This window comes from Haliaeetus leucocephalus, unplaced genomic scaffold, assembly GCF_000737465.1.
Source record: "Haliaeetus leucocephalus isolate CR32 unplaced genomic scaffold, Haliaeetus_leucocephalus-4.0 Scaffold233, whole genome shotgun sequence".
Classification (NCBI taxonomy): domain Eukaryota; kingdom Metazoa; phylum Chordata; class Aves; order Accipitriformes; family Accipitridae; genus Haliaeetus; species Haliaeetus leucocephalus.
This window is the reverse complement of record NW_010972669.1, coordinates 546081-571286: the sequence shown is the minus strand read 5'-3', so window position 1 is coordinate 571286 and position 25206 is coordinate 546081. Positions and strand designations below refer to the sequence as shown.

General features: G+C 35.4%; 1 protein-coding gene across 1 annotated transcript in view; it reads left to right on the top strand.

Annotated features, from left to right (window-relative positions):
* SLC27A6 (solute carrier family 27 (fatty acid transporter), member 6) overlaps nt 1-24366 on the top strand; it is a 39952-nt gene extending 15586 nt beyond the window's left edge. The window contains exons 5-10 of the mRNA XM_010567969.1: nt 8308-8502; nt 17157-17247; nt 19064-19262; nt 19872-19969; nt 21988-22118; nt 24190-24366. Of these exons, the coding sequence (XP_010566271.1) occupies nt 8308-8502; nt 17157-17247; nt 19064-19262; nt 19872-19969; nt 21988-22118; nt 24190-24366 (891 nt within the window). The remainder of the gene's footprint in view (nt 1-8307; nt 8503-17156; nt 17248-19063; nt 19263-19871; nt 19970-21987; nt 22119-24189) is intronic.
* Nucleotides 24367-25206: the final 840 nt, after the last annotated feature.

Genomic DNA, 25206 nt, shown 5'->3' with positions numbered 1-25206 from the left:
CTTTAAGTTTCATTAACTTAGAAGTACTATATATACTGGCAGCATGAGAAAGATATGGCTAATACAAGTTTTAAAGCTCTGTGAAGATATTATGTGGGCAGTGTTCTCAAGGTTAGAGTCCTATAAAGCCCTTCCAATGAACATAGATTAAAACCATAACAATTATCTTAAGTGCTTCATTTGTTTCTTTAACACTAAACTTGAAATAAATGTTATATTTCTAATAGTTGGAGGCCACAGTGTGGCCTCTTATTTCACAGATTTTGAACAGAACTTTTGGCGAGTCTCTGTGGTAGCATATAGACTCTTGGCTTAATTTCCTTATTAGTTTTGTCTTGTTTGAAGTTTCTGCCTCCCACTCACAGCTCTTAAAGAGCTCTTGAAGACTGTTTTGCAGTAGAATTCTTCTGAAACCTGTTCTGCATCCAGTTTGGTTTAGTAACCTGTTGTCTGGAAAGAACATTGGTTAGAAAAGGAAGTTGCCTTTTTTCCTTAAGTGTGAGTACAGGGACCTTAGATTATGTGACGTTCACAGATTTCGCTGGGCTCCTAAGTAAGTGAGTAATCCTTGTGCCTGCCCTCTTTCAAGCTCTTTTTCTGCAGTCTTTTGATCATAGTGAAAGTACAAGAGCCAGCAATGATGGCTAGTAGCCATCAGTAGCTACAACATGGATCCCGCTCTAAAATATTAGTGTGACTACTCCAGTGAAAGAGAATATTCAGCAAATTATAACATGGTCTTGCTGGCTGACATTGCTCAAAATCTCTGTTAACAATGATCTATGAAATTTCAGAAGTATGGCATAGTGTAGCTCCCCATTTCCTCTCTAAGCAAAGGCCTTGACAATACTTCTTTACTAATCTGTGGATATATTTTCCTTAGAGGGTTGCAGCACATTTAAAATTTAACATTTAAAGTGTATACAAAATCTTCCTAATGCACTTGCAGATTTATTTCAAATTTGAAGTAATGAGCTATTTAAATAATACATTGCATCCTGAAGCTTTTGGAAAGATATGAATGGTAATGCCGCATCTCTTTCCTGCTTTTCTGTAAAGGAGACCTGAAACCTGAAGTGGTTTACAAACAGAGGCTAGAAATCGGTTTCATTGACCATTATGTCCTGTTTTCTACTCTTATAAGCTGTCATACATTATGACATTAATTATATGATTTATGATACCTTGTATGAACTTGGTAAGCTCTCTATTAAAACCAGAGTTCACTTCTACTTGTAATCAAAGTCTATTTCACAATTAATTCTGTCATTGCTTAGAAATTTTCTTTCAATATCTGTCCTGTTTTATGTACATTTGGTATTGAGCCAGTGTTATCCTTTGGCATCAGTAATCTTTCCTATTTCCTTGGGGTTACCTCAAGTGTATAAGACCATTCAGGTTTCAGACTTTATTTTGTTAAGATGAAGCAAGCCAATCTCTCTACTAGATCCAGTTTGGCCAAGGTTTCTTTGGATGGGATTAAGCTGTCTGAAGTGACTTTAGAAAAGATGCTTAAGGATTTATTTTATTAAAACTCTTCTGTGTTAGAACAATAGTAATTTAGAAGGAGAAAACAAGGAAGTGAATGCTGCTGGGATAAGCAAACAGAATGAACACTTATTTCCCTGCTGTTGACTCAAGCATTGCAGGAAGGGGTGTAAGAATGGGATTTATGTATGTTGGATAGCACTGTCTGCCACCTAGAAACAGCCTTCTTTGAAGGAAGGGAATTTGATAGTCAGGTAAGGAAGGAAAAATGAGTCAGCAGGCCCCTTTCTACAATGCAGGTTTTACTCGACATCACATTTTATTCCCCGTTAAGGTTTAGCTCAATTTGTGTTCTCTACTGGAAATTGTTATTTCTCTTATCATTAAAATGTAGAGTGGAAATTTGTCAAGCCCCTTGGAGGTTTTCAACATAAACATTTTATTAAATACCCCAAACCAGTAATGTGTCACAGTTACAGATAACCACATCTGTACCATCCATTTGAAGTCTCTGAATAATCTCCATATGTCATTACAATTTTATTTACTGGGGGGAATTTTGCAATATATTTATTATTCTTAGGGTTTGTTTTTTTAAAATCTGCAACCACTTGTGTATGTCATAAGCAGACATCATTCTTAATCGAAGTTGTTACTGACCTACTACAGTATTAACAGTGCCTAAAAGGAGAATCAAACACTGTTTGTATATGCAGTTAGAGAAAATAGAATTTTTAGACTTAAGGACCTATTCAGCCCATCTGAAATGAAGCTTAGAAATGGACCTGGGATTTAGAAGCTTGTATTTTTTGCCTCGAGACTGTATCAGTTGATCTAATAAAAAATATACTGTATATCACAACAAACTTTGTCTGTGCTTTAAACTGCCATGACTACAACAACAGTATTATTTTTAAAAAGTGGGTTTCAAAGCAGATTATAATCCCGTCCATTTTGGCTACTGCCTTTTGATATTTAAATGTACTGGCATACCTCTCTTGGACTCCATCCACACAATGATTCTGTGTCTATTTTCTCATTCTTCCCACTAATAATGGTAATGGTTTTCAGGTTTTCCTTCTGAAAAAGTCTTCTGTAAAGTTTGTAGAATTCCTTTGGCCTTAGGAAGCTGTGGTGGGTTGACCCTGGTTGGATGCCAGGTGCCCACCAAAGCCGCTCTATCACTCCCCCTCCTCAGCTGGATGGGGGGGGAGAAAAATATAACAAAAGGCTCGTGGGTCAAGATAAGGACAGTTTAATAAAGTGATAGCAAAGGTTGCGCGTGTGAAAGCAAAGAAAAAACAAATGATGTTATTCTCTACTTCCCATCAGCAGGCGATGTTTAGCCGCTTCTCGGGAAGCAGGGCTTCAGTAGGCGTAGTGGTTGCTCCGGAAGACAAAATGCCTCCCCTTCCATCTCCCTTAACTTAGCTTTTATATCTGAGCTGACGTCATATGGTATGGAATATCTGTTTGGTTGGTTTAGGCCAGCTGTCCTGGTTGTGTCCCCCCCCAAGATCTTGCCCTGCCCAAGCCTGCCATTGGGGGGGGGGGACAAAAATGTTGGAGAGACAGCCTTGATGCTGTGCCAGCACTGCTCAGCAGTAGCCAAAACACTGGTGTGTTATCAACACCTTTCTAGCTACTGATGCAGAGCACAGTGCTATGAGGGCTGCTATGGGGAGTATTAACTCCATCTCAGAAGCATTGGTTTTCCATACCCAAAACAGCACTGAAGGCTAGTTGTGATGTCAGCTACTGGTTCCAGCATGGTGGCTCAAGCCTTTTCTGAGTCTTTAAGAGGGCATATAACATGACCAATTTCCTTCCAGCTTCTTTTCCTAGATACTCATCTTTTGGGTTAAGCTAGTGGAGATGCAGAAAATGTCATGGTAGTGAAGCCTAGAAATCTCAATCATAATTTCACAAAGTAAAGCTTCATACTGCTCACAGAATACTGTGTGCAATACGGAGCACAAGAAGGAATCTGTGCATGCTTTAATTCTCTGAATTCTTCCTATTAGAAGAGCTAAAGGAAGAAAGCTCCTGTTATAAGCTAATCTATTAGATTATCAGGAGATTGATCAATGAAAGCATGGTGAGAGTGGCTATACTAAATAGCAACCCACCAGTTCTTGAACTGGAAGGATGTGTCCTGTTCTTAGAATTCCTGTTCCTTTCTTATGGTGCCTGTGTTCAGTACTCTTCCTGCTTTCTTGTACTTGTATTTTTAAATTTGGGTATGTATTTTGCTCAAAAAATCTAGTTGCAATTTATAATTAGGCATTACTGAAAAGTGAATGTAAGCATGCATCTTGAATTTATTACATCTGTCATAATCATGGCAGTAGGATATCTCTCATCTTACACTGTCCCTACTAATTCCCTGATGACCATTTTTTCAGGGCTAATGTGTCAACAGAGAACTGGTGAATGTGTTGTTAAACTCATTCCTTTTAAATACAGGAATGTAAATCCTGTGTGGTCTGTCCATCATATTTTATATTTAACAGATGTTTGCATTTCTCAGGCCCTGAGATGGCTTTTAGTTCCATCAAGGCCATAATACAGGAAACATTTCATGCCTCCTTTGTTTGAAGTTGCCTTTGCTTCTTTCCATTTGGCTTTTCCTGCTGCAGAAATGCTAAAAGTAAGACAATGAACCTGTTTTCTTGCATTCTTTTAAAGCAACTGCTAAGTACATTTTTGTATAGCTACAGTCATGAATCCTTCTGCACCAATTAGTTCACTGTTGATGGCCCTTTAAAAGGCATTTCTTTTATCAACAACTTAATCATGTCGATAGTTCACATAGTTTACAAAGAACACTTAAGGAGGAAAGACTGGCAGATGAAAAATCCCAGGTATGTGGTATTTAGTGTAATAAGGCAGATCTTGACTTGTCAATTGATTACTATACAAATGAAACAAGCACTCAAAATGGAGAAACAGTGTGTCAGAAACTGATTTATGATGTATGCAGATATTTAGTATACGGTTCAAAGGTCTTAGCAGAAGGAACTGAAGAAAAGTCCAGGTGTAAACTAAGAACAGTTCTTGCTTATTAATGCTTCAAAAAGGCATTGAAAAAAATATTTAATCTTTACTGTTAGAAATAAGTGGTTATAGACTGAATCCCAATTTTATTTCAGAATCACTCTGTAGGAAAATAAAATCACAGTGCAGGAAAATAAGAAATAGACATTTTTTAAAACCTCAGAAAGATGTTCTAACATTCTGTTATTCTAAATTCTGTCTTCCTAATTATCTATAGAGAACTATTAATCACATTCAGAAACACAAAGCATGAGCAAATTATCACAGGACACACATTATTTGAATTTATTTGTGATAGTTGACCAGGGCAAGGCACTGGAGTCCTTCATAAATGAGATATTGTGAAGAAATACAGCTTTTAGTGAAGGAAGTGTTAATTAAGTAGTATGCTGTTGCAGCAGGCTAAGAATACGCTTGCAGACAATTGCTGCATACCGACTGTTGCAGGGTAACTGGCTGACATGCCACAGCTTGTTCAGGTGTCAGGAACAGCACAGGGATAGCACAGCTTATCTCCCAGAAGAGATGTGTACTAGGTGACTCCTTGGAATTCCTCCTACTCCTATCATTCTATCTACTGTACCGAAGGGAAGCTAGTTGATGAAATGCTGTCTCAATATGGCAGAAATTCAAAGTATGACTGTTTGATACCATAGCCTGTTTAAAGCATAAGTTCCTGCATATTTATTTCCGTTTTCATACATTAGGACACCCTAAGTGTGCATCACTCAACCATGTTTCTAGAATTTGTTGGAATTATCATCCCTTTTCTTTCCCTTCTCTTATTTATTGCATTTTATTTACTGCATAAGTTTTTGGTCATGGTACCCATGGATACCAACATGCCTGCCCTACAGTTGGACTCTGGCAGTGATTGGGACAATAATACAAATGGTGAATACGTAGATCAAGTCATGAAAAAGCTGATAAAATGGCTAACTCCATTTTATTTACTGTGATGACATCATACACCTTCTTTGTATTTTTGCAAAAGGGCTGAATGCCTTAAGAGAATACTTCCTAAAGTGAGATAGTCATACATCGTATTGTTGATAGGTGTTAACATTGCAAGTACAGTAGAATGCTGAGCTGTCAGGTTTACTCTGCGTCTTTTCCACTAGAGAAACAACTTTGTGCTGTAGTAATATAAACCAGCTAAAATCACATGAGGAATTGAAAGTATTGATGTAACTGCACTTATAAATGATGCTGTATTTGTCCTTTTGAAGAAAATCCATAATCCATGTAGGCCATTGTTTTCTAGTTCATCCTAATTTGTGTCTTTTCAGCAAACAGCCATCAATGCTTTTATTTTTCTTGAAGTATAAATAATAGAAGCAAACTGACCTGCTTATTAACTTGGTCCGTAGAGATTTTGAATGTTCCTAGCCTGATGAATGACCCAGTTAATTAGTGTGTGTATATATATGCACATATTTGTCTCTTCTGTTCATTGTGCAACAAAGGATTACTGCGAAAGAATCTCTTGGACTATTTTTCCTATCTTAGCAGAGGCAGTACATTTGAATAATTCAGTGGTGTCAGCAAGGGGTAACTGCAGTTCAGTTACCGACACATTAATTTCAGTTTAACAATGAAACTGTAGGGAAAATAACCTACTTTGAAAAGTTTTAAGTTGAACTGACTGGAATATTATAAAGATGGTGGACAGTTTTCTGGGGGAAGAAAAAGAATTAGAAGCTTCCCTAACAAAGTTCAAAGTAGCACTGAAACACTTTCTCTTAAAAAAAATGAATACTTTTGTTGTTCATTGATGGTATAGTGATTTTGAATGTGTAATATAACAGACCTTATTATTTCAGATATATGAATATCTACACTGTTGCATTGTGATACTGCATCTGAAGTTGAAAAAACAAGCCACACCAAAAATTACATCTATGGGCAATTTTTAGACACTTTGTTGCAGGCTACGGCCACGGGCAGTTTCATTGTACTATGATGTAATGCAGCACTTCTTAATAATGATTTAGCGTGAAGTCAGTGAAGTATGTGCTTGTGTGTTTAGAAATGACTTTTCTATCTAAAGTAAGTAGGAGAGAAGAAGGGAAAAGAGAAGAATTGGGTTGTTGTAAAAACAGAATGGTTAGTGACTGAGGGAGGCTGGTGAGTGATGTAGGTTTGAGGTAAAATAGCAGGATTGTAGTCTGCCAAGAGCTGTCTGCATCTAGTGAAATAGGTGAGTTTCTTGCTGAATCATCCCAGCAAGAGAACTTAATTTCCAGAAGAAAGACTGTGAAAGTCAATAAAGTAATTTATCTTTCTATGAGTTACTGGTTTTGAAGAAGGAAGAAGAAAACTTACTTAGTCTTTGTGATTTAGAGGAGGAACTTAAAACTTCACTGCTTGCAGTTTTTGTTACAGAAGTGAGAATTCATGATCCTCATGAAAAATTGAGTTTGGCCAAAGCATAAGCCTCAGAGGAACACTCCTGTCTATGTACTCAGCAGAAGCTTCACTTGGTTTTAACATCTGAAATATATAAAGATTCCTGTTTCAGTCAGCTGACCAGATCTCTTTGCAGAAATAATTTGCTGTGATTTTATGCCAGATTAAAGGTGCTAAAATGCATTTTCACTATAAAGACATACCTAATTCATACTGGATTATAGTTGGGAGGGGAAAAGAAAACTAGAATAGAAGAACAGAAAATAGAGACTATCTGCTTTCTTTAGTATATGTATGTGGATGTGTGTGTATACATATATATACACACACACACATACCTATATAAAGAGTGTGAATATGTGGATATATGCGCATATGTATAGAGGTTTTTGTATACGTTTGTGTAAGTGTACATATATAGAGGTATATACAGACAGTGTTGCAGTACCAGAGTGCTATGCAGTTTTAAATGTATGGGGTAAGGAACTGTACCTATATTTATTTTGTGCTGTCTCACTCCTGGGGCATTCTGTATTGCTACTTGCAATGATTAAAAAGGGAGTCTTATTTTAATGTCAGTGTAACTAAAAAAAACAAACAACAAAACCAAACAACATTTTAGACTTTTTGCCTTCTGATACTTCAACTTCAATCTGATTGTGTTTTAAAGGTGCTCCATGCAATCACAAGTTTGGGGAATGTATTCATAAAATTAGAGAGTCTCACTGAACTGGATGAACGCATACTATTGTTTTTCTTGTAATGAAACATGGAAGCTGACAACAGTAAAGACTCAAGATCACCAAGAAGTAATGTATTCCAAGTAACATTGAACAAAGCCTTGCAAGTCTTAATATTGAAAGAAATACAGAAGATGACTTGTATGCAGTGTGTGGGAATGAACAGATATTACAAATGTGTGAAATCTGATTGTTTCTTATAACCAGTCTGAAGACACAAGAAAGTAACTATTAATGTCTGCTGACTTTAATCCCTTGACAGAAATAATTCCTGCATTTCTCTGTTCTTCCCAGTTTTCTAATTCCTCTGAGTGGAAACAGGCTGAGATGATACAACTTTTAAAATATGGAAGCATTTATATAAATTAATGCAGCCTTTATTCAGGAAATAACTTGCTTGTTCAACAAGGTAATAGGTTTTTGATTGCAGTTTTCTACACTCTACCTGTAGAAGAGCTATGCAGCTTTCTTCAACTTCTTAACTGTTGGGGGGTTTTTTGTTGTTTATACTTGATGTATTTAAAGAAGGTAGATTTTCCCCACGATATATGCAACAATCAAATACAGTTATCAGTATATTATATTTTAAATTATTTTTTTCTTTTCTTAACAGAAGGAAGGAGAAAAAAATCACAAGGTCCGACTAGCAGTTGGGAATGGAGTAAGAAATGATGTATGGAGAGAATTTTTAAATAGATTTGGTGCTGTTAAAATCTGTGAGTTTTATGGTGCTACTGAAGGAAACATTTGTTTCATGAACCACACAGGAAAAATTGGATCTGTTGGACGCACCAATTTCTTTTATAAGGTGACTATTTATTTACATTGTACTTTGTAAATAGGAGTACTGAAGGTAAATGTGTTTCTCAGTTTGACCACAGGACATGGGGCTGCAGTCGTAAGTCCAAGGTAAATTTTCTAACTTAGTTATTGCAAGTTTAATTGACCCTCTGTAAAGTAGTGGCTGCCAAAGTATTGCAGATAGTGCTTAGCACCCAACCCAGTTATACTTTCAGCAGTAATACTTGGATTTTTCTTGAAGTTCACAAGAGTCAAAAAGACCTTGCCTCTCTTCTGACAGTTGAGTAAGTTCCAAGTATCATTTCAAACCTCTACTATATTAAAGGACAAAAGAGGAAGTTGGATTTGTTTTAATACCTAAGAACTCATAATCTGTGAAATAAACATACAAGTGTCCTGTTCTGACTTACTTAGCGTTCTATGGATTATATTTAGAGCTGTTTTCAAAGAGTGTATTTATATCACATATTACTATGTAAATATTTGGCATAAATAGGAATTAATAGTAATTAAAATAAAGTAACATATAGGCAGATATAACTTTAACAGATATTTTATACCTAGGTGCAATTAAACATAAGCAACTCAAACTACTCTACAGCTAGTCTGTATCATTATTCAGAAATCTCAAAGATAACACAATACAAATATAATCACTGTTGAGTAATTGTGACAGACAATACTTGCCAAGGGCATTTAATTTAAAAATTCTATGCCCTTTTATCTACCAAGTCTGCTATATTTATTTGGTTTGTACTAGGTTACTAAAACTAGAAAAAACATACATTTTTTTCATTGCTTATTCAATAGTCTCTGGTTTTTACTTCACCAGCTTTGACAATGGAGGTTATATGTCTTGGGAAAGAGGAATCCATATTATTTATATCACGTATGGTGGCTTTTCCTTCATCCTTCTGAGTAAATGAAGAAGAATTTATCTCAGCTTGAAATTCACAGATAGGTTTTTCCCTTTGCATCCTATTAATACTATCTCTTAAATGGTTTGAGAAGTCAGTAAGTAACGTGTTCCAAGCTTTAGCTAACAATATGAAAGATTATTTGGCAAGGCTTTCTAGCAAGGAGACTAGATATTTAGCATTTTGTTGTTATTTACACCACTTTTTAATCTTCTTGAAATAAATAGGACTACACACATTGCCTAGAATTTGCAAATTAACTGAGATATGTATCTAAACTGAGATACCTATCTATATATACAAATCCTGCTGACTTAAGTGGCATTTGTCCTCCTGAGGAATAGTAAAATGTCCTGACAAAACTTTTTTTCAGAGAATGATGTAAAAATATTGTTTGGAAATGTATCAGAGCTATCTTCTGATGACATGCAAATAGGTTTCTAGGCAGCATATGTTCCAGGGTCCACTACTTCAATACAGCATCACCCCATTATGATCACTGCAGACTACTTTACAACTTGGGGCCAGAGGAATTCTTCATTTCTGGGATAGGAACCCAGACTGCAGGGAGGAACCTGGAAACACTCAGAAAAACACCACAAGAGCTAGTGTGTTTTTCAGAAACTGTTGAGAGCTCAGGAATTGAAGCAGACCGACTCTGCTAATTCTCTATTCTACATGACTGATGCTCTGTAGCATGCGTGGTGGACATCTGGTGCTGATGGATGGCTCTAGAAGGGTACAGATCCACTACAGGAAATCTGGAATCTGGAATTTAGGGAGCAGAAGGTGAACCAGGAACCTTAGAGCTGATGTTAATTTTTGTTTCAGAGCTTTCTAAGCCACATGCTTTAATTATTTTAAACCATTTTTTTTTAATCTTATGAAATTTTACATTTGTTCCAAACCTGAGTAAACTTGTTTTTTAGTATTTCAGAACTTTTAGACAGAGTTTTGTCATAAGTCATTAACCTTTTGGAAATACCATTTAAAGGTTACAGCAGGTAAAGGATTAGACTTGAAATTACCTATTTATTGGTTTAATTATCTGTGGTTTTAATCAAGTAGTGTGGGGCTTTTGGATGTATTAATAGTGGCACTCCATGTGTCAATAACATATGCTGTTTGTGTTTCCAAAAGGAAGATTAGTATTTTGGGGTTTTTTGCACATGAAATGTGCTACTTTTTCCTCTTTAATGATTGGACTTATGATTTGAGTTAGTCACTGCAGATTAGGAGAAAAAATAGTTCATGCAAACTGCAGTTAAAAACTAAACGCAGTTGTAACTGAATACTTGATCTCACTAGTCTCCTTTTCTATAATTTATATACTATTCCAAGTTGGAACTGTTATTGTCTATGGAAACATCAGTATAGTCTGCTAAGATAATTATGGATTGTCCCTTGCTTACTCAGTATGAATATGGAAAGACCATAAGATATTTTATGAACCGGAAAAAGCCATTCATTCCATTTGGCTTGGCTTGAAATCAATTTTACGCTGTCTTTTTCAATGCTCTCATTTCCCTAGAAATAAATCTACAGTAAGTCTTCAGTTATTTCTGTGGTTTCTGTCATAAGGAAAGTAGCTGAAGCACATTATTTGTGAGCAGGCTCAAGGTTTAGTTACTACTATTCTCCAAGGGGCCTGAGGTGTATTGGCTCCCAACCTTTTCCCCAATTTGGCATTCTATGACTGTAGAGTTTGAGGGAAGAATGAAGGTTGTCACTTGAAAACCAGATTCAGTGCAGAGACCAGCTACCTCGCCTTGGTTACATGGGCATGTTATGTCTAGCCAGGTCAGTGGGTGGATTATATGACCCATTTTATGTGGAAATAGAACTGCCCCAAATCTCTTCCAAATCAAGGAGGTTTCAGAGACTACTCCAAAGCTCCTGTTGGAGCTTTTTTATAAGCAACATGTTTTGATCCAGAGCATTTATGGTTGTGCAACATACACAGTCTCTCTCTCTGAAAGAATTTGTGTCAGTGGAACAACGTGACATAGTAATAATAGTACAGTCATTATATGTCTCAAATTAACAATTCTGCAATCTGTTAACTACTGGGGCTCTGCTTCTATCACCGGTGCAGTTCTGCTGGATGGCAGTTCCATCAGTCTGCTTCATGACATTGTTTGCAGGAGCAGCTAGCTCCCTCGTATGCTGAAGCAGAGTAGTGTTGACATGAACAAGGGTTTAGTTATAGTGCAGTTTCAGAAAAGTCTAGAAGAGATTAAGAGAGAGAAGGAATGTTGAAAATACCATGAGGCATGCATTTTAGTGATGTTCTTTTTTTAAAAAAAAGTACATATTTAAACAAATACTTATGTTTGGGGACCTTTTATATGTGTTTTTGATTAGTCCACTATCTGTGAGTATTGTGACACAAGCCATGTATTTTAATGCCATGGATAAATTAGTTTTGACTTACTTCAGGAATTTGTTGTGTTTTTTTTAAAATACATTTTACAGCTTACAGATTATTAAACAATGCATTCAGAAGTGTAGCTTTTGTGTTTGTTTTACTTCAGTCTGAATGACATCTACTGGACATCTAGCAATATGTAAAGGAGAGCAGCTTTATTTCTCATTTGCTGACCCATGAATGATCTGAAGTTGGAAAGGGAGACTGTCTCCTGGAAAGCAGAAGATGCCACAGACAAGGCCTAGCCATCCAATTCCTAATTTTTTTTGTTTCTTCAAAGAAATGCTACAACAACTTTTGAAACATTATTCTCTTGACACATGGGATGATATGAGGAGATACCCTTAGACATACTCTCTAGGGATTTCCTAAACACCTATTTCTTAAACTGGGAATAGAAAGAAAGAGAACTGAGAAAGGGGAAAAGAGGCTCGTGGGTTCATGTATGTGATACAGTAAAGGAGAAGGAAGAAACTTACGCTCTTTTCACTGACATAATCACACAATTGGAATGAAGTAAATACAGTATAAAACCCCATACATACATATATTGAAAGTATAGTTGGAGTAATAGCAGATAGGTTCAAAGTATAATATTTTTAGCAGGGAAAAAGGAAAAGAAATAGGAAGGCATTTCTGTTGTAGGTAATGGCAATGGCACAGTTTCTAAAGGTGAAATGCAGACAGAAGTTAAAATTTTAAAAGACAAATTGAGGTCTCAGAATGAATAAAGTAACTTTTCTGTCAGTAACTGCCAACGGTTGGGGACAAATACTTGGGATAAATATCAACATTCTACATAACACATTAATTTTCATAAATAATTTGGAAGACGAGTTAATAAACAGATGATTGTTAAAGCAGTTGCCAGACATCCAAGAGGCCACTGTGTGTGAGAATTTAACTCAAAGCAGTGCTCTTGTTTGCACTTTTTTATTTTCACACTATACTCTTTATGTAAGAGGGATTGGTCCATGTGCTTGAATGCATCACTGTGGTATATGAATAAATCCTTCAGTAAGGATGTTCACATAGAGTCAACGAACAGGAAAGTAGAAGTCTCTGAATAGCTTTTTAGCTTGTAAAACTTAAAATGTTTTACAAAGAAAGTAGTGTGTAGATTAACATAGTAATATAATAAATTACTGCTTAATATTTACACCTGGCATATATATGTGTGTAGTTCATGATTGATTTTATTATATATGACATACATTATGTGTGTATTTATGTAAATGTGATATGGGAAAAATCTGTAAGACTCTCAGTTGTGTCTATGAAATATACATATAAATCTCTTTCTTACACTGAAATAAATTCTGAGTGATGGCAGAGAACATGCAATGAGAGAGTGGGACTAATGAGGTCCAAGGAAGCTTGTAAGAAGGGCTAAATATAACCCATGGCAAGTACACCTGAAAAAACAGCATGTAAAAAAAAAATATTCCAAACTTTATTTATAAACGTATTTTTTCATTATTTTAAGCATAAGTATTCCAACTATTACAGAAATCTAAATCTCTCTTACTCAAAACTATATGGATCAAAATCAGCTTTGAGTTGAGAAACACTTAAATGTAATAAAAAATCATAAATAATTTCAACATATAAAATACTTTGTCTTTCACACAGCAACTCAGAATTAGTATTATGCACTTTTTTCATGCAGTCACAGAACTTAAGTGGCAGAAGAGATACTTTTTAGTTTAAAAGTAACCAAAGTTAGGTTTAAGCAAATCTTAAGACCCTGGAAAACTGGATTCACAGGTGGAACATTGGCATGTGTTAATCCAAGCCATGGAAGCTCTTAAATTCATTGGCCAATGAAAATTATTGTTTCTGCTCTTTGGACTAGTTTTGTGCTAAAATAATCTGAGATACTTCAAGTGTATTCCAAGGTGGTTTATTATAATATGTGGTGATTCAGTTAATATCAAGCATAGCTTTAAAAGGGTTTTTTTTTGGTTGTGTTTACTTCGGCTAAACAAAATTATGCAGAGGAATTATACATCTACTATTTATGGCATAAATAAGGCATTACAAGTATAATTTTAAACCATTTATAAGATATGATGATGCTATGCACCAGATTTCTTTTTTCCTTACATTTCACTTTTTTAAGATGCTTGGAACTAAATCTAGTAAATGTAATGCTTTGTTTTATAAACAGATATTCTAGAGAATTCAACACTATCTCTCCCTAAAACAATTAACTAAATAAAAAGCAATAGCTTGTGATCTTTGTTCTCTGATGAAGGTTCTGTGAACATTCACTATAACTTGAAACTTTAGGCATTTCAAAACTACTTGCAAAATAATATTTAAACTCACATATTTCTAGTCAATTAAAAAAAAAGGGTGGTGGAGGGAATGCTGTTATTAGATAACATCCAGGCAGCATAGTAACAGACAATAATGTTGCATTTTAACTCATTTTAAGTTTCAGCTAGATAAATGATGCTTTTTGTTTGGTACATTTATGTGGTGCTTTAGGGAGTAAAATGTAGATTAAAATGATGAATGCTGCATGCAGTACTCTGTGAAAATAATATGGTAATGCTTCAACATCTCAGGCCCTCTTTTCCAATAGATTTTAAATAATGAGATAAAACAAATGTAAGCCTGTACCCAGACTAAATGCTTTTCTCTGGAGCTTTCATTTTCTAGTATTTAATATGAAAAGAAAGCTGTTTGCACTGAATGTATATTGGCATAGTTTCATTATGCATGTCTAATGCACTATGTGGTGTTTTCTCCTTTTAATTGTGTATTTTCATGACATTTCAAAAAGCTAACTGGAATAGGCATAGTTAATACTCTAAAGTTGCAGGCACTGAAAAATGCATGCAGCAACATAAATAGTAGAAGTATCAACAGTTTTTAGATCATCTCAGATACTAAATTAAAGTTTCTGAGTATTTATAACAAAATGATGCATCATACAGACTAATATGTTGATAAGCTACAGCTGTTGAGGTCTGAAGGAATGAACAGATAAAAATGGATCTGAACAGGGTACACTGCTATTCTAATCAAACACAAAAATATCAGAATAACATTTCATTTTATACCATTTCATTCTTATTATTTATATTATTCATTGCATTTGGTCTGTCATATGAAACCTATCAAAGTAGTAAGTGTCAATGTAAAAAAGAAAGTGAAAAAGAAGAGCAATTAAATGTAGATGGCCAAAAGAAAAGAGTCTAAGAAAAAATGACTTGTGTATTATGAATACTTCCCATTCTGTTCATCAAGAATAATACAGTTATTTTCAAATTAAGGTCAACTTTTTGGCTCTCAAATTCTTCACTTTGGTAAATGCTATAGTCTGTAGTTATTAAAAAAATTACCCTTCACTTTATGCAAAAAGTGTCCAATTCTTGGATAATGACTTGCTTTTGCATGCTATTACCTTGTTGCTTTGAACAATTGTTAAAAATATCTTTTTGTTTCAGACTTAGGGTAGAAGGAAAACACAGTGGTGAAAATTGAAAAGACTCAGTGAAATAAGTTTGTACATATGAGGCTGAAATTGTGTGCTTGGTGTTTGATTCAAGTTGCTATTTATTCAGACTTCCTTGAAAACAAAATTATGTGGTGTAGCTACAGCAACATTTCAAATTAGGATAACATAACTGCCGCGCTTTCCCGTCGCGACAATCTAGGAGAAACGACGCATCGCCAGGGTCTCGCCCTGGGGAGAAACGGACCAACACAGATACTGTGGATCAAGCGATTTCTCCATTTATTTGCTGTGTAACACTTGGTTATATACCATAGCCATGCACAAGCCATCTACCGATTGGTTAACATGTGCTGTTCACGCGCCTAAAGCAATAGTTCGATTGGATAAGGTCTTCTGATCACGCGAATGATTCCTCCTGTCTTTGTCTTGCCTGGTGTCCTGCTTTCGGTCACGTAGGCCCATCTTGTTTAGCTTTTTGTGCTTATTTCATCAAACTTTGTAGCAACAGTTAGCCTTCGCTGCGTCCTTGAGGCCTGCTGCTTGCAGGTGCCTCTGGCTCAGACTGAACAGCCCCATCGCGTCTCTTGTTCACTATGTGTCTATTTTTCTAATTATCCCACACATAATTATGCAACTCTTCATTCAGATTAGTTGCAGAACAGCAAAGGGCCTTATGTTTTAGCATCCTACTCTTTACTTCAGTCACTTTCATAACACCAGCCTTAAATTATATTGCATTCTTTATCGTGAAGAGTGCAGGTATATATTCACATGTTTTTTAAAATTGTTTTCTTTGCTTGTCAAGATTTTTCCAGGAGAAGATAGTCATATATCCTTGGCTTGAGTAGTTGTTATATAGATTGCTGATATACTTCTTTATGAAAAGGGAAATCTGAATCCCCATCTGGGCAAACTAAAGCCTTAGGATAATAACTGCACACACAGTGGTCCATGTAGTATCAGGCATATGGTATCTGTCAATGTCTCTCAAAGGTCTAATTTGGATTTGTTTCACAGTAGAAAAATGAAGCGAAATAGGAGTCAGACCCTGTATGTTGGAGAAAAAAAGTATTGCAATTTCTAGTGTTGATAAGAATATCTTGCCTTCTCCTTCAGCTGACTCAGAGCCACATTCTCTTTGATCCTTATACAAGAGGAAGGTTAGTTGTAAAACTTAACTAGGAGGTCAGCTAGGTCAGCAGTGTCAAGACTCAAGGATTCACAGTATTTCAGAAAAATGCAAAACTAACTGTCATATATCCATGGAACATGCACAGCTACATAACCATGTCAAACAACATGGTATCCTTCTGCTGGTGCTCATGATAAGACTTTCCACCATACACCAGCCTGAGAAGGTTTGAGGGAAGAACTGAGGCTAGTTAAACAAGGGTAAAGCCCAACAGGAAGCAGGGTTTCCTTTGCAAGGAGATTTTGGTCTTTGTTTTCCCACTTGTTTTAGGTGCCAGAAGACCCCAAGAACACTTTTCATATCAGCCACCACCCTTAGATGTCAGTTAAATTCCAGATATGCTTCTGTTACCCTGACTCGTGTAGGCTCTTCCACTGGTATGTGGATCCCGTAACTTACTTGTAAGAAAATTTACAAAATTACGGTTCTGTGTCTTCAAGTATTTTTGAAAGTTACAAGATGATAAAAATGTTTTGGTGTTGCTTATCTCCCGGAAATGGTGTAAGTTTACATACAAAGTATTTTCAGTTTTAAATGAAACTACATTCTACTTTTAGATGAGCAAAACTGGAGTAAAGGTTTACCTGCTTATATTTGCTGCCACCAGATGTCACTGTGTAGATGAATAACTGATCACCCTTTTTCCCTTTTTTAGCTTTTTTTCCCATTTGATTTAATTAAGTATGATTTCCAAAAAGATGAACCAATTAGAAATAAGGATGGTTGGTGTGAAAAAGTTAAGAAAGGTAAGTATGTATTTTAATAGGTTATAACAGCCTTTTAATTGTAATACAAATACTCCAGAGAATTCTTTTAAGGAGCCTTGCTATTACATTACTGTACTATGCCAACATCAACTGTTACTCTTTGCTCTGACAAAAGCAGTATAATTTTTTATGTAAGACAGAACATTATTAAACATACCAGTGCTGACACCAGAAGAACTTAGGAGATCCTCGGATATATTCACAGAAGAGCAATGTTCAAAAGTGAGGATGTGATATTATCTCTGAATATGTAGATAATGACATCTGTGTTTTTTAAAGGAAGTTAACATAGTGAGATGGTTGCCTAAGAAATCTACAGGAAAGACTGGGGGATTAGAGCAAATGCTTTTTGGTGAGAAATTAAGTGTTCCTGACTAAGTGAGTTGATTAAGCTTATCAAATTTTTTTTTTTTTAAAGATGTTGCTTGATTATAGCTGTCTTCAAAATACTTATCAAATATCTCGTATCTCTCAATTATACCTATATTCAAAGTGTTTATCAGATACTGAAGCATCTCTGTTGTACTGCAGGAAGGTAACAGCTGTAATTAATGCCTGGAAGCTGAAGCAAGAAACACTTATATCAAAGGTCAGGGAGGCAGCTTTAACAGGGAGCTGAAACAGATTTTTCAAAGGAGTTAAGAGATTCTGTAACAGGTTTTAATCAAAGGTGGGAACTTTTGAGGAAAATATGGTCCCCCAAACATGAAATTTTGTAGGAAGTTATCTGTAGGGATGTCAGACTGACCTGTGAGGGGAACACATGCTCTAATTAGACACGTGGTCTTAATTTTTTTTCAATTATACCAGTCAGTCTAATAAAAAGTATTACATCTATAGACTTTGTCTTAGCCATGCCCTGTATCTTCAGAGCATCGTGGCTGCAGTGACACTACAAGTGAAATAAATGCTGTCACCTAAACCACTACCAATTTATGGAAAAAGGGCACAGCTCTTTCATAAAGAGGCAGTCTTAAATTAAAAATTGTGCATACATTTGGACACATTTTTATTTTTATATATTTTCATATTTATAATTCTTGTCTCTGATACAAAGTAATGTAACTCATAAGCTTTGTTGTTCAGAATGTGCTTCCAGAAAGGTTAGGCGTTCATACAACTATTCTGCTTTCAGCAAACTAACACCCTGATACACTACATGCATAACAGGATAATCCTATCCCCATCTCTCCCTATTTTTTTGAGAAAACAAATTGTATTAAAACTTCTATATTTTACACCAAAAAGAAAGCAATAAGGCTATATCACATTAATGAAAATTCTTAAGAGGTGTTCTCAGAACTTCTGAAAGGAGACTAAATAGGGATTTAATGCCTGGGTTGAACACCTGCTTTTTATTAACACCAGTTTTTCAGTAGGAAGCTGATAAAGTTGAGACTCATCACTGGAAATTCAGTAAGGTGTGGGGAGTGGGACATACTATTCACTTGAAGTCTGCACTTTGAGAGGATAGTAAACCTGCTAGTGAACTCACAATTGATAGATAACAGTTCTGGGAGAAAACAGTTTGATGAGTCATCAGGAAGAAATACAAAAGACTGGGAATTTGAGTGGACAATATTGTACTGTGTCTTTGTGGTCACTTTGCACATAGAGGTGACCACAGGAATTGTAAAGCAGTCGACACAATTAAGTTTTTGGGTCTTATGTACTGAACCCTGCTAAGCTTGGTTCCTGGTCTTGTAAAATCGTATGTACCAAATTGATATTAATGTAAAGTACAGGAAATGTGCATGATACCTTAGGTTTACATTCTTTCAACTTCTCTGTATAGGTGAGGCTGGTCTTCTCATTTCCAAAGTCAATGCGAAGAACCCCTTCTTTGGTTACGCTGGCAATAAGAGACACACAGAAAAGAAATTACTCTGTGAGGTATTTAAGAAGGGAGATCTTTATTTAAATACTGGAGATCTAATGGTTCAAGACCATGAGAATTTTCTGTATTTTTGGGACAGGATTGGAGATACCTTCAGGTATAATCATTGTTTCTTTTCAGATTTTTTCATTTAAAAAAATGGACATGCAGAATAGAATAATACTGTTCTATTTGTTTTCAACCAGAAGTGTTCAGTTTATTACTATTGTGATGTAGTTTATAATGCTCTTGAAGTGGATAACAGGGGCTGAATTTTGTAGAAAGTGTTCCTGTGGAGCTGGATAGCTCATTTCCAGAATGTTTTGTAGGAATTACAGCTCTTTGTACAGTCCTTCCAGTAAGCATAGTAACTAGTGATGGTTTTGCAGTGAGCAAGGAAGTTGGATACTAAGTGGAAAAAAATGTATCAAATAGTAAAGACTGGTCACATTTGATACATTTAGATACATGTCAAAATTTGGAAGACTCATATCAGATTATGATAAGCTTTCATTGTGCTGTATAGTGATAGCTAATATCCAGTACCATTTGAATTGCAAGCGTTGTCTTCTGGTGATCAGATAAATATACCAATGTGACAAGTGTGAGAAAATTTGAGGTGGTGTTAGTCTGAAATGAATGGAGTTCCTACTAAAGTTAATGTTTTTTAAAAGAGGAGGTGTCCATATGTTTTCATGGGATTAAATTATTTTTCCACACGTTTTAGATGGAAAGGGGAGAATGTTGCAACTACAGAAGTTTCTGATGTCATTGTAATGTTGGACTTCATACAAGAAGCAAATGTGTATGGTGTATCTGTGCCAGGTAAAAGAAGCATTAGCTGTGTATTTTTCTTCCCCTAGGTTAGTTGTTAACCCTCATAACTCTTTTATTTCATGTTTTAAACTGATGAATCACTTCTGATTGAGTCATCTGTTTGATACCTAGCTAAAATGTAGATGTAGATAATGAAAATACTACCAGATTGTGAATGAGCCAGTGAATCATGCATTTTTATGTGTATGCAGTGATATGTATTTTTGAAAAGTTACTTTTCATGAATTTGTGATAGCTACATAATCTAAATTAAAGTTTAAAGATTTATTAAATTCACATCTGTGGAAAATCCACACATCCATGTGTCAAAATAAAATGTCAGCAAGCTAAGAATTAAAGCAACTCTAAAGGAAAGTAAGTGTATGATGACATTTTTCTGTCTTATTTCACTTTTCATGTAGCCTCATAAAACATCTGTAAACAGATACATTACAAAACCAAGGACAAGGTGAAAAATAAAATGAAGAGACAAATAAATAAATTATTAAGAAAGAAAATATATTAATTTCTTTTTAATAATTTTTTTTTTGTTAATTTTCATGAGATCATCAGGGCTTGATTCCCACTCACGCTGTCTTTTTTTAAAATGCATACTAGGTGTGGCTGGGATAGAGATAAGTTTCTTTATAGGAGTCTGTATGGTGCTGTATTTTCATTGGTGGTGTTGATAACTGACCAACGCTTGGCTATTGCTGAACAAAGCTTGCACAGTATCCAGGCTTTCTCCCTGCAGCGAGTATGCTGGGGGCGGGCAAGAAGTTGGGAGCACACGTAGACAGGACAGTGGGCCCAAACTGACCAAAGGGATATTCCATGTCATATGATGCCATGCTCAGTAATAAAAGCTTGGGGAAAGGAAGAGGGTGAGATGTTTGTGGTTATAACATTTGTCTTCCCAAGCAACCACCACATGTGCTGAATGAGGCCCTGCCCTGCAGGAAGAAGCTGAACATCTGCCTGCCAATGGGAAATAGTGAATGAAGTCCTGATTTTGCTTTGCTTGTCCATGCAGCTTTTGCTTTCCCTGTTAAACTGCCATTATCTTGATAGATGAGTATTCTTGCTTTCCTTCTATTCCCTTCTCATGCCATGGGAGAAGGGAGTGAGTGAGAAGCTGGCTGGATGTTTGGTTGTTGGCCAGGATGAACCCACCACAAAATGATAAGAGTTTAAAATGTGAAAAAGGTGTCACTTACCTCTAGTTTAAAGCCACACAAGAAGGAAGACTGTAATAAAGAAGACTGACTGAAAATCAGACTCAAAAATATGAGAGCTTCAAATTTCCTGTACAACATTTGCCTGCAGATTCCTATCCAGTTTATGCAACTGTCTTGATAATTGCACTTAAACATAAAGAAATCAAGTTCCTTACATATTTTGTAGCATTAGCAAAAAAAAAAAAAAATGGAACGGAGACAAAAGATAAGGTTGGCAGAATGTCTCTGCTGTTACTACTAACTGATGGTTGAAGTGTGCAGTTATTTTTGATTGCTGGAGTTCATTGCTTTTAGATTTTACCCATTTTGGTCTTTCCCATAGACCCACAGTGCTCTCTTTCCAGACAAACCAGTAAGAACTTTTAATCTCTCTGTTAACAACATTCAGATCCACAGTTTGAGAGAAGATGCTGGCAAGAGAGAAAGACTAAAACTGAAGAGAAGACATAATTGGTTAATCCAGGAAAGAGGCTCAGCACTCTTGTTTTTGAGAGAGGAATGGTGTTGATGTTTTTCCACATTTATTGATTAATATTGAACATGGGACTCCATTTACTCTTACCTGCCAAACTAATTTACAGCATTATTGCTTAAGTGATCACTTGAGTGATCTCCAAATATATGTAATACCATATAAAATATGAATGTAATTTTCCAGCTTTACTGCAACTCAGAAGATGATATATGACTGTCAGTTTATTAATGCACTACAGTTCTTTTTCGTAAGGTTCATCACTAAAATGTCAACTTTATTCATTCAAAATTCTCCTCTCACTTCCTTTCTCCCAGCTCATGAAGGAAAAGCAGGAATGGCCTCTCTTATTTTAAAGCAGAATACATCATTAGACTTGGGGCAAATGTATAAGCAAGTTGTGACCTATCTACCAAGTTATGCTTGTCCTCTTTTTTTAAGACTGCAGGTAAGCTGCATTATTGCGCAGTGCATACAAACATCTACATCATTTGAACACAGAGACGGCTAAATGAATAACAGAGAGTGCTTGTTCATATATCAGTTGATTAGTTTTAGAACTGGTCCTGTTTGCTGTCTTCATTAATGGAGTCCTGGGAAAGGAATTACACAAAAAGTCACTAAATTTGCAGATTATGTTAAAACAGGAGGAATTGTACAAATGAGTAGGGATAGAGATCATACCAAAGGATTTAGGGAGATTAGAAGCATGAACATGGCAAAACAAAAAGATTCAGATTAGTAAAATGTGAACAATTGCATCTGGAGAAAATAATCTAAAATCCATTTTATTCAGTGGAAATGAGAGAAGAGAGAAGTAGAGCTAAAGCAGGAGACACCAATTGTGCACAATAAATGAAATGTTATTTGCTGTGTAATATAATGACAAAAGTTAAAGCATTTGAAAGGGTACTAGGTAAATTGAAAAGGTGAATTAAAAACGTACATTATTATTGTCACCATCATAATCATCAAAGTCATCCCTGTTTGTGTACTAGTACTTTGCTGTAGTAACTGTCGAATTTGGGAAAAAAAAATAGTCCCTCCCCCAAAGAGTTAGAAATGTAAATGTAATACAATGGACTACATATGGCTAGAAAAAATGGGGGTATAGCAAACATAAAATACTGGTCATCACAATAGGTGAAGTCTGAGGAGCATAGTCATTTCTGGTAAGTGTTTTGAAAACATCATGACAAAGGCAAACAGAAAAATGTTTTTGAAGATGCCTATGAAGGAAGTCTCGTAAGTTTGAGGAGAAGATGAAAAAAATAATAATTTTTTGAAAAGAGAAGATGAACTATGGAAAGTTGTTCCCTGGGCCAATCAGAAATTGAATACTGATTCAGAATAAAGGGGGAATAAGGAAAAGGTTATGAAGGACCTTGAAATTGAAATATATGTATATCTATAGATCTCATAAGTCCAGGAAGATAACCTTTTGCAGCAGCTTTACAAGCAAGATTACACTTCAGAATGTTGCAGTAGTCAGTTTAAGAAATTATAAGAACCTAGTCTAGATTTATTGCTATACAGATGTACAAAAAACCTTTATGCTGGGCAGAATGAATCTGAATCTTGGACATAGCCTGGATATTAAGTATCTGGAACTTTGATTAGAATTTAAATGCCTACATTACAGATGAATTGCTGTTGGTACCGCTGTTGTTAACCAAGAAAGAAGGCAGTGGGTGGAAATTCAAGGGAAAAAATTAAAAACCTTATGAGCTTGATCTGACATGTAGTCATACTTCAGAAGATGTCAGCATGTTTCTTAGACCAACCAAAGCAGGTAGATAGAATCTGGAGGTAGATCTGGAGTAGATGAGTTGTTGGAGATAATACTTAATTTTTCATTTTCAGAGATTGTTCGCATATATATAAAAATGTAAAGACAGAAGACAAGATAATGGACAGAGGTCATAAAGTGGGGCAGAAAAGAGGTAGGGAGATAGAGAAAAGACTCTTACTAGAGATGCCTCTCACTACTTTTTCCAAGGGACACAGTGACACTGAAAAGAAGCTTGAAAACATTGTAAATATATATGGTAAAGATCCACCTTTATTTGGACCTGGCTGAGTATGAGTATGGCTGATTTAGTACGTGATTCTTTCAACCCTTTATTTAAGGTGACAATAATCATAGATACAGAGAATCTCCTGGTTTTTTTTAAGTAAGAGTTTCTTGATGATGACAGTTTTTACTTTCAGATTCTTTACAATATGTAGTTTCATAATGCACACAAATGAAGAACCTAGATTGTCTTGGCCAGTCTGGGGCTACACCAGATGAGACACTGTGATGAGACACAGCACAGCGATGCAGAAAGCAATGGGCTGTAACTTTTTTCCACCATGTCTTGAGGTGTTGGTCCATAGCAGCACAAAAGTTCTAGTCTTCCAGCGTAATGAGAACAGTATTAACCTTCTATCAAGTAAGATTTTCAAAAACAAATGTGAATGTGAGTAAAAGAAAAGAAGCTCTTCTATTGAACAATAAATCTTTCTCTCTTCTATAGGAAAAAATGGAAATGACTGGAACATTCAAACAACAAAAATTTCGACTGGTGGATGAAGGTTTTAATCCATCTACGATTACTGATCCTCTTTATTTTTTAGATAATTCTAAGAAAGCATATGTCTTGTTAACCAAAGAAGTACATGAGATGATCTTATCTGGGAAAATGAAACTTTAATTAACCTTATAATAGACTATTAAGGGACAGTCTATACAAGGTACTGTATGAGAAAACAATAACATTAATTACCAGTATTTATATGTAGTTATCCAGAATAATATTTTATATACTTGATATTTATGTTCAGGTATGTCTTTGTATCTTTCCTCACTTGATCATTATTGTTCACTAATCATTTTTTACCTCTTGAGACCAATATCTAAGTAAATGACCTGTAAAACGTAACTGAAATCAATTTTATCTTAATTTTGGAATATAAACGCTGAGTCTGATAGTTTTTCTTAGTACCAAATGAACATGAATGATATGTGGTATGATACATAGTTAAAAAAGATTCAACATATAAATATATTGTGACACAAGTTGTTGTTTCTAGAGAGAGAAAATATGCCAGTAACATTTTTTTAATGTAGTTTACATATCACATATACTTCTGAATATATATTTTAAGAAATAAAGACTTGACAGTGGCTGAAAGAGAAAACAACTGTTCTGCAGAGGACTTTTCTGATGGAACATAAGATGAAAGAAGGTGAAGCAGAAGAAAGCCCTCCAAACAAACCCAAAACTAAGAGGTTTATACTAACATCACTGCTGAGATTTTTTTGTCATAATCCATGCTCTTTCATTTGCTAAACTGGCTGTTTGGATTGTCAAATTCTGAAGACAGGGCAAACTTTTGTGAAATGTTTAGCAGCCAATCAAGAATAGGCAGAGAAAATGTGCACATTTAATGGGGAAAATTGCTTCTATAGCATAAAAAGAATTATTACAGCACTTTATGTCATGCATATTGACTAACAAATAGCTTCCTCACTCTTATTAATGACTGCCAGA